Genomic DNA, 10451 nt, shown 5'->3' on the forward strand with positions numbered 1-10451 from the left:
CTCTGGGCACTGCTGGGAGTGATAGGCACACACCCCTCCTGTGTCTGGGCACTGCTGGGAGGACTCTGCACCTACCCCTCCTGTGTCTGGGCACTGCTGGGAGGACTCTGCACACACCCCTCCTGTGTCTGGGCACTGCTGGGAGGACTCTGCACCCACCCCTCCTGTCTCTGGGCACTGCTGGGAGGACTCTGCACCCACCCCTCCTATTTCAGGATATGTACGCTTAGAACATACACGGTGTGGGTTCGCTCCATGCATGCGAGGTGGGGGTAGGGTCCGTACATACACTGTTGGGGTGGGGGTATGCTCCATACGTCCGCGGGTGAGGGTACGGGTCGTACTTACACTGTTGGGTTGGGGGTACGCTCCATACGTACGCGGGTGAGGGTACGGGTCGTACTTACACTGTTGGGGTGGGGGTACGCTCCATACGTACGCGGGCGAGGGTACGGGTCGTACTTACACTGTTGGGGTGGGGGTACGCTCCATACGTACGCGGGTGAGGGTACAGGTCGTACTTACACTGTTGGGGTGGGGGTACGCTCCATACATACGCGGGTGTGGGTACGGGCCGTACATACACGGTTGGGGTGGGGGTAGGGTCCGTACTTACACTGTTGGGGTGGGGGTACACTCCATACGTACGCGGGTGAGGGTACAGGTCGTACTTACACTGTTGGGGTGGGGGTACGCTCCATATGTCCGCGGGTGAGGGTACGGGTCGTACTTACACTGTTGGGGTGGGGGTATGCTCCATACGTCCGCGGGTGAGGGTACGGGTCGTACATACACTGTTGGGGTGGGGGTACACTCCATACGTACACAGGTGAGGGTACGGGTCGTACATACACTGTTAGGGTGGGGGTACGCTCCATACGTACGCGGGTGAGGGTACAGGTCGTACTTACACTGTTGGGGTGGGGGTACGCTCCATACATACGCGGGTGTGGGTACGGGCCGTACATACACGGTTGGGGTGGGGGTAGGGTCCGTACTTACACTGTTGGGGTGGGGGTACGCTCCATACGTCCGTGGGTGAGGGTACGGGTCGTACTTACACTGTTGGGGTGGGGGTACGCTCCATACGTACGCGGGTGAGGGTACGGGTCGTACTTACACTGTTGGGGTTGGGGTACGCTCCATACGTACGCGGGTGAGGGTACGGGTCGTACTTACACTGTTGGGGTGGGGGTACGCTCCATACATACGCGGGTGTGGGTACGGGCCGTACATACATGGTTGTTGTGGGGGTGGGGGTATGGGCCGTACATACACTGTTGGGGTGGGGGTACGCTCCATACATCTGCGGGTGAGGGTACGGGTCGTACTTACACTGTTGGGGTGGGGGTACGCTCCATACGTCCACGGGTGAGGGTACGGGTCGTACATACACCTGACTGACAATTGTGGCAATTGGATCTGTGGGTACTCCACCCTTTTTTTCCATGGGCACTGCTGGGGGCCTCTGCACCCACCCCTCCTGTGTCTGGGCACTGCTGGGAGGACTCTGCACACACCCCTCCTGTGTCTGGGCACTGCTGGGAGGACTCTGCACACACCCCTCCTGTGTCTGGGCACTGCTGGGAGGACTCTGCACCCACCCCTACTGTCTCTGGGCACTGCTGGGAGGATTCTGCACACACCCCTCCTGTGTCTGGGCACTGCTGGGAGGACTCTGCACCCACCCCTCCTGTCTCTGGGCACTGCTGGGAGTGATAGGCACACACCCCTCCTGTGTCTGGGCACTGCTGGGAGGACTCTGCACCCACCCCTCCTGTCTCTGGGCACTGCTGGGAGTGATAGGCACACACCCCTCCTGTGTCTGGGCACTGCTGGGAGTGATAGGCACACACCCCTCCTGTGTCTGGGCACTGCTGGGAGTGATAGGCACACACCCCTCCTGTGTCTGGGCACTGCTGGGAGGGCTCTGCACCCACCCCTCCTGTGTCTGGGCACTGCTGGGAGGACTCTGTACACACCCCTCCTGTGTCTGGGCACTGCTGGGAGGACTCTGCACCCACCCCTCCTGTGTCTGGGCACTGCTGGGAGGACTCTGCACACGCCCCTCCTGTGTCTGGGCACTGCTGGGAGGACTCTGCACACACCCCTCCTGTGTCTGGGCACTGCTGGGAGGACTCTGCACCCACCCCTCCTGTCTCTGGGCACTGCTGGGAGGACTCTGCACACACCCCTCCTGTGTCTGGGCACTGCTGGGAGGACTCTGCACCCACCCCTCCTGTCTCTGGGCACTGCTGGGAGGACTCTGCACACACCCCTCCTGTGTCTGGGCACTGCTGGGAGGACTCTGCACCCACCCCTCCTGTCTCTGGGCACTGCTGGGAGTGATAGGCACACACCCCTCCTGTGTCTGGGCACTGCTGGGAGGACTCTGCACCCACCCCTCCTGTGTCTGGGCACTGCTGGGAGGACTCTGCACACACCCCTCCTGTGTCTGGGCACTGCTGGGAGGACTCTGCACCCACCCCTCCTGTCTCTGGGCACTGCTGGGAGGACTCTGCACCCACCCCTCCTATTTCAGGATATGTACGCTTAGAACATACACAGGTGTGGGTTTGCTCCATGCATACGAGGTGGGGGTAGGGTCCGTACATACACTGTTGGGGTGGGGGTATGCTCCATACGTCCGCGGGTGAGGGTACGGGTCGTACTTACACTGTTGGGGTGGGGGTACGCTCCATACGTACACGGGTGAGGGTAAGGGTCGTACTTACACTGTTGGGGTGGGGGTACGCTCCATACGTACGCGGGTGAGGGTACAGGTCGTACTTACACTGTTGGGGTGGGGGTACGCTCCATACATATGCGGGTGTGGGTACGGGCCGTACATACACGGTTGGGGTGGGGGTAGGGTCCGTACTTACACTGTTGGGGTGGGGGTACGCTCCATACATCCGCGGGTGAGGGTACGGGTCGTACTTACACTGTTGGGGTGGGGGTACGCTCCATACGTACGCGGGTGAGGGTACGGGTCGTACTTACACTGTTGGGGTGGGGGTACGCTCCATATGTCCGCGGGTGAGGGTACGGGTCGTACTTACACTGTTGGGGTGGGGGTATGCTCCATACGTCCGCGGGTGAGGGTACGGGTCATACATACACTGTTGGGGTGGGGGTACGCTCCATACGTACGCAGGTGAGGGTACGGGTCGTACATACACTGTTGGGGTGGGGGTACGCTCCATACGTACGCGGGTGAGGGTACGGGTCGTACTTACACTGTTGGGGTGGGGGTACGCTCCATACATACGCGGGTGTGGGTACGGGCCGTATATACATGGTTGGGGTGGGGGTAGGGTCCGTACTTACACTGTTGGGGTGGGGGTACGCTCCATACGTCCGCGGGTGAGGGTACGGGTCGTACTTACATTGTTGGGGTGGGGGTACGCTCCATACGTACGCGGGTGAGGGTACGGGTCGTACTTACACTGTTGGGGTTGGGGTACGCTCCATACGTACGCGGGTGAGGGTACGGGTCGTACTTACACTGTTGGGGTGGGGGTACGCACCATACATACGCGGGTGTGGGTACGGGCCGTACATACATGGTTGGGGTGGGGGTATGGGCCGTACATACACTGTTGGGGTGGGGGTACGCTCCATACATCCGCGGGTGAGGGTACGGGTCGTACTTACACTGTTGGGGTGGGGGTACGCTCCATACGTACGCGGGTGAGGGTACGGGTCATACATACACTGTTGGGGTGGGGGTACGCTCCATACGTACGCAGGTGAGGGTACGGGTCATACATACACTGTTGGGGTGGGGGTACGGGTCATACTTACACTGTTGCGGTTGGGGGTACGCTCCATGCATACGGGGGTGGGGGTACGGTCTGTACATATGCGTCCCCACGCTATGTGATGCTTGTGAGGGCCGTACCCAGGGCTTTGCCACGTGGGTACAGCCGTCCCGCCATTGTTGGGATGACGTAGGTGTGGGCGTGGTACGACTTCTACCCACGCTCTTAAGGCGTGGGTACAGGACGTACCTGTATTGGTGTGTTGCCGGTTCGCGTCGTCAAGCACTTCCGTTGTGGCGGACGCTGGCTTTGCTGGACACGCCCCCACCCCCTCGTAGTGGCCAGGGCCTGGGGGTCAGGTATGTCCAGGGCATGTGTGCTGTGTGACTTTGGTGGGGGTTTTGTGGCCTGCCCCTGGTCCTGCCCCCCCCTTCCCCCCTCCCTTTGTTGTTCTGACCTTCTGCGGCGTCTGCGTCGTAACCTGTGGAGGAGGTCGACTGCTATGAGGGCCGGGATGACACGTAGGTTCGGGTCCATGTCTGTCCGTCGCGTACAGCTACTCCTTGATGCCATGAAACCAATACTGGGGTACGAGACCATGACGGTTCTTAAAATTACGTTTTCAATAGGAAGAGGATCAGCAACTAAATGTGGCCACGTGTGAGACAAGACGCGGTAAATTGTTTACGTTGGGTATTTCAGAGTCCAGAATACAGACATAGTGACGAATAGAGACAACAGATTTGGAGTTGACTGAACTTTGGAAACATACTCTGACATAAGAAATTAATGGTATACTGGTACGGAAGTAAAGCCGGCCTTGAGGTAGGGTCTTTCAGACCTTGTTTACATGCAAAACCTGATTATCTGCATGTAATGACTTTGAAATGTAATAATAGAAAATCTGACTGACAAAACCTTATTTATGATATATTTGCAGATAGATACAATTTACTCAAAGCTACAGGTACCTTATTGTTCGGGAGGTCACAAGAAGTCATATTAGGGTATTATCACAATTTTGGGTGGATACATAAGACAGTCAGAATAACACATCATAACACTGGGATGCATGTTTGCAAGTGAATATTAGAATGTAATAAATATAGATTATTACTTATGAAGTGTATATTAGTGCTTTTCACAGTCCACTGAAATGTTTATGATAATCAAAACCTTAAACGAACAATATTATGTAAATAATTCTGCTTAACTCAGAATTTAATTCTTTGCGATGACCAACGCTAACAATATGATCCAAATACTGTGCATGGGTTGCCACTATGATTTCACCAAAACTTAAAATACGGCTAATAGAGGCACAAGAGTCACACAATTTTGATTCTATAAGCAATGTAAGAAAATAATGGATCCGAGCGACGCTTATGTCTATATTTTTTTAGCCCAGAGGAAGTTGCGGTTAATTACCTTTGGCGACAAAACATGTGTTGGCTAAAGAGGCTAAAGACCAGAACTTCAAGAATAAACTAAAGAATACAAGAAAAACAAGAATTGATGTGATCATGTCATTTATATGCTTGATATGACTTTGAATATGTTTTGAAATTAGCGTGTGCTGGGGATTCAATATTTGCAAAATGTGTTTGACCTGTGGTCATCTAACTGGGGAGTGGGTGACCTCCCTACCTCATATCACCGGTTAAAAACTGGGAATAACAATATCTACATGTACGTATATTAGAGCACCTTAGACCTTCTACAAAGTTTACCTTATCTAGCGTAAAAAAGCACATGTGCTTAACTGACTGCAGTAAGATATACCCGCATGTGCTAAGCTTGTAGGATATTAAGGTATAACATCTGCAGACTCCGGGATACCAGTACGGAAGTAAACTGGCCTTAAGGTAGGGTCATTCTGACCTTGTTTACATGTAAAACCTGATTATCTGCACGTAATGACTTTGAAATGTAATAATGGAACATCTGACTGACAAAACCTTATTTATGGTATGTTTGCAGATGTATACAACTTACTCAAAGCTACAGGTACCTTATTGTTCAGGAGGTCACAAGAAGTCATATTAGGGTATTATCACGATTTTGGGTGGGTACATAAGAAAGTCAGAATAACACGTTATAACACTGGGATGCATGTTTGCAAGTCAATATTAGAATGTAATAAATATAAATTATTACTTATGAAGTGTATATTAGTGTTTTTCACAGCCCACTGCACTGTTTTGGAAACAGCGTTTACATCGCATGCGATTACAACGTGGTCGTTACAACGACCACGTTGTTACAACGCAAAGCATAACATCGCAGGTCTTTTCTACGACTTGCTGTAAGTCATTACGTGCATTGTCAATTGTTGTATATATTTCGCTTTGTATGCAGCTATTACTCAGCCCCCGAGAGCCAACAAAGAGTTGTTTCATTTATAGGGGCTCTCTCTCACAAAATTTTCTGAAGGCTTTGCATTTTAACTATGGGGTTTTAGTGCTTGTCAATATTTGCTGGAGCCATTTTTATTATGAAATATTTGTTAAATGTTTTACTTACTGTGTTTTGTACGCTGTTTTTACTATGTCAATCCCAGCCATCTTTTAATTGTACCTTGTTTTTAATATCCCTTTGTATGTTGTCTCTCTATCCAGCTTGCAACAAACATGACTTGTATGGTTGTGTCTTTTATGGTTTTCAATTGAAAATAAAGATAGTTGATGATGATGACTTGCGTTGTAATGGTTTGCGTTGTAACAATTCGGTCGTTGTAACGACTGCGTTGTAATCGCATGTGATGAAGCGCATGCGATGGAACATCGCATATTTCAATGTTTATGAAAATCAAAACCTTAACCGAATAATATTATGTAAATAATTCTAATAACTCAGAATTGAATCCTTTGCGATGACCAATGCTAACAATATGATCTAAATACTGGGCTTGGGTTGGCATTATGATTTCACCAAAACTTAAAATACGGCTAATAGAGGCACAAGAGTCACATAATTTTGATTCTATAAGCTATGTAAGAAAAGAATTAGTCCGAGCGATGCTTATGTAAATATTTTTTTAGCCCTGAGGACGTTGCGGTTAATTACCTTTGGCGACAAAGCACGTGTTGGCTAAAGAAGCTAAAGACCAGAACTTCAAGAATAAACTAAAGAATACAAGAAAAACAAGATTTGATGTGATCATGTCACTTATATGCTTTATATGAATATGATTATGTTTTGACATTAGCGTGTGCTGGGAGATTCAATAATTGCACATGTGCTTGGTACTGAAGGCCATTTCTCGGAGGGCAAGGTAGTATTTTTATATCGGAAATGGGGATTTTCAGGTGGGAATTTACTGCAATAATTTCACATTTTGGTGGCACAACTAACGTGTTTCATGAAGAGACATGTTAATGGCTTCTTAGAATGCCATCTCTTTGAAACCCTGTCTGCTGAGCACATTTTAAATGTTTTAGACCAATGTGCAAATGGGGTAGCGTGGTGCTGCTGAGTGGAATAATCATGCACCCATAATGCGTTTTAGAAACAGTACCCGAAAAGCTATCTATATATGGTATACAAGGAAATAAACTATTTCTGCTATATTTCAAATACCTGGGTCTTCATATTTTTCAGGGTAGTGCAACACCGATTAAAGGAGGAGCAGCCAATGGAATTTAAGAGGTTAAAAACATCAGAACAGGATCATGAATCAGAGGAAGAAATGTAGCATCATTGCCTGGAGCTTGGATCGTTTCACCAGTGTGCCTTCTCTTCAGTCATGATGATTAGTACCTCACGTTCGTCGATGTGATTTTGCCAAAATTACTGTTATAAAAATGGAATTTCTATACTTTTATATCTATATGTTGAAGCCTTTGTCTTATTTGAACATGTGCAATAGACCTTTTACTGTACTGTGTTTCTTTATTTGATCATGATTTATCAAAGGGACTGTACACATGATAGTAATATATCACTGTTTACGTGTTAATAAAGGGTCAGTATTTATATTTCCATTTATAAAATGATCATCTTCATGTAAAGTTTGTGCTTTGCCTCTGTTATTATCAGTAAATGAGAATCTTTTGAAACTACCGCATTGTGATGCCATCATCAAAGGAGTAGGTGGAGTTAGAGAGAGAAGTAACATTGTCCCACTTCAACCACACTCATATAACTTTTAAGAAATGATGAAGTTTATTTGTTCTTTGTCATTTACTGAAAATTGGAATTAGGATACACTAATGTGTTAGCCTTGAATTATGGGGTCTTCCGGCTCCTGTCACACTTAAGTGATAGGCAGCTCATCTTTTCTTTCACATTTTTGTTTTTCCTTGCCAAAATGAGGAAAGTCAAGAAGAATATTGGAAGCAGTCAGAGACCAAAGCATCTTTTATGCCAGCTTGCAATCACAATTTACTTTTTACCGCCCCTTTGCATTCCTGCATCTGCACGGGAGAGCCTGATGTCCAAGTGCAACCAAAGCATCTCATTAACACGTACTACCTTTCTCCTACTTGCCTAAATGCAGCAACAGAGTCAGGGAAAGGAAAGCCGTATTCAATTAATTGAGCAGTATTGTGCTTTTTCTGACCACCTCTTGGGTGACAGGAGTAGTATATTTAGGTAGGTTTGTTAGGGATCTGAATTTACTAAGTGAAGAGGGATATTTTGAAAGCAGCCATTTGATATTTTAGGACAGAAAACCATTTGTAGTAATACTTTTCAGTGATCAAACATTTTATGAATGAAGAACATTATTTCTGATTCAAACGAAAGATGGTTTGTGGGCAAGTGAAGGACATTTTTCAAAGAATTTTAACATAATTTTGGAGAAGACTAGGCACATTTTTATATAAAATTAAGGACATTTAAGGTCAAATTAAAAGCAATTTTGAGGTAATGTCAGGGATGTACTCCACTTCGATAAATATAGGTAGAGTATATTAGCTTTTATAGTGGCCAAGCAGGACAATATTCTTACAGTGATATCAGGTTGTTGTCTCCTGTTAAAAGTCACCGAAGACTTGGGATATGACATGCACCTCTGATTCCCTGAGCTTTTGCCCTTTGATATTTGAGTCAGTCAGTCAGTCAGTCAACAATAGCTTTATTCGGTTAATAATTAAAACCATCAAAGCATACACCAAATTTCATTTGCAAATAGTTACATATAAAAATAATTAACAAAGGAATTTCAAACAATACACAGTGCACAAATATACATAAAAATATGTTTAAACAGATAATTGGCGAATGTGGACATTAAAAAGTAAGGCAGGCCAAAATTTATAAAACTATTTCATGATTTCAAAAGAAAAAGATAAAAAGGCCCGGTCTCGGACTGTCAAACATGCTAAAAGATAGAGCTAAAATGTATTAAACTACATTCGATTTCTACTTCTAATTGCCCCCGAAAGATAGCTGGCAACTCCAAAACAGACAAAAGGAGAGCCCAGCATTTGCAGAAATACCAAGGCGGGCCTTACTTGGTCAAAGTGACAGTTCTTAAAAATGGGGCAAATAAATTTCTTACGTAACAGAGTGTAAAATTTACAGTAAAAAATCATATGCAGCGTATTTTGTTCGGAGGCGTTATCACAGGGACAGGGGCCCAAAGTCCCCTCTTTAAAAAAGCCCTTCGGGTGTGCTAGGAGCCAAGGTAACATGTCATGTTTAAACCTAATCAATAAAAACAGATGAAAAGGGTTATTTATATAAGTCAAGTATGGCTGAATCTCATTACCCATACTTAACATGACAAATCTCCTAACAGACGGTTTACACACTTCCTCGCCTTCTCTCTGCAACTTTGCCCTGCACATGAACTGAGACTTTAAGTCTTTTATTTCCAATTTAGACAGCTCACATGGTCTCTCAAATAATTCTAAGCAGCCAAGAGTCTCCATCTTAGATTTAATATATCGTAGCCAAGGAATACACATGGCTTTGTCAAGGGCCAGGCAATCTTGTATAATGAGCTGGTTTAGGGTTGGTGGTTGCTGCACCCAAACCCTTAGCCAACCCATTAATGGGGCAACTGAAATCTGATCCACTAAATACTCAGCCCCCAAATCTTCATGGATATTAAAAATTGAAGTAGAAACAGGCAATGACAAAAGTTTCCGAAAAAAGGCATTCTCAATTAATTGAATCTCCACTGCCGACGCATAGCCCCAGACCTCACTACCATACAGGGCCATAGGCACGCACTTAGCGTTATATATCTTCAAAATCGCGGGCAAGGGCTTGCATCCCAGCCGTTTTGCAAAACCTAACAATGCTCCTGTTGCCCTAGCGAGAATATTCTGTTTCTGTGCGCGTTGCGCGACCCATGATCCTCGGTCATCAAAGGTGACCCCCAAATATGGAAAGGTCTGGACTTTTGTTAGCTCCTGCTTATTGCAGAAGAATTTAACCTTTTTCGCAGCTCCATCTCCTATTGTCATTGAGTGGGATTTTTTAAAATTTATTACTAAGTCCAAGGAGACCATAAAATCGTTAAAACCATTTAAAAGGGCTTGAAGGCCTCTTGCAGTTCTAGCCAATAAGACCGTGTCATCCGCATACAATAAAGCGGGAATCAACTTAGTACCTACTCTTGGGATGTCTTTACAAGATAGGGACAAAACTTCCCCCAGGTTATTAATATAAAGTGAGAAAAGCAGGGGGGCAAGAATGCACCCCTGTCTTACCCCACGCTTCACCTGCCAGGCATCA

The 10451-nt window shown here is 47.1% G+C and overlaps 1 protein-coding gene across 4 annotated transcripts in view; it reads left to right on the forward strand.

Moving 5' to 3' along the window:
• Window positions 1-7774, forward strand: part of TMEM45A (transmembrane protein 45A) — a 494464-nt gene extending 486690 nt beyond the window's left edge. For all 4 annotated transcript variants that reach the window (XM_085620485.1, XM_085620484.1, XM_085620483.1 and 1 more), the window contains one exon: window positions 7365-7774. In XM_085620485.1, coding sequence (XP_085476611.1) covers window positions 7365-7458 — 94 coding nt within the window. In that variant the 3' untranslated portion in view covers window positions 7459-7774. The remainder of the gene's footprint in view (window positions 1-7364) is intronic.
• Window positions 7775-10451: the final 2677 nt, after the last annotated feature.

The sequence above is a fragment of the Triturus cristatus genome, chromosome 8 (genome assembly GCF_964204655.1).
Source record: "Triturus cristatus chromosome 8, aTriCri1.1, whole genome shotgun sequence".
Classification (NCBI taxonomy): Eukaryota; Metazoa; Chordata; class Amphibia; order Caudata; family Salamandridae; genus Triturus; species Triturus cristatus.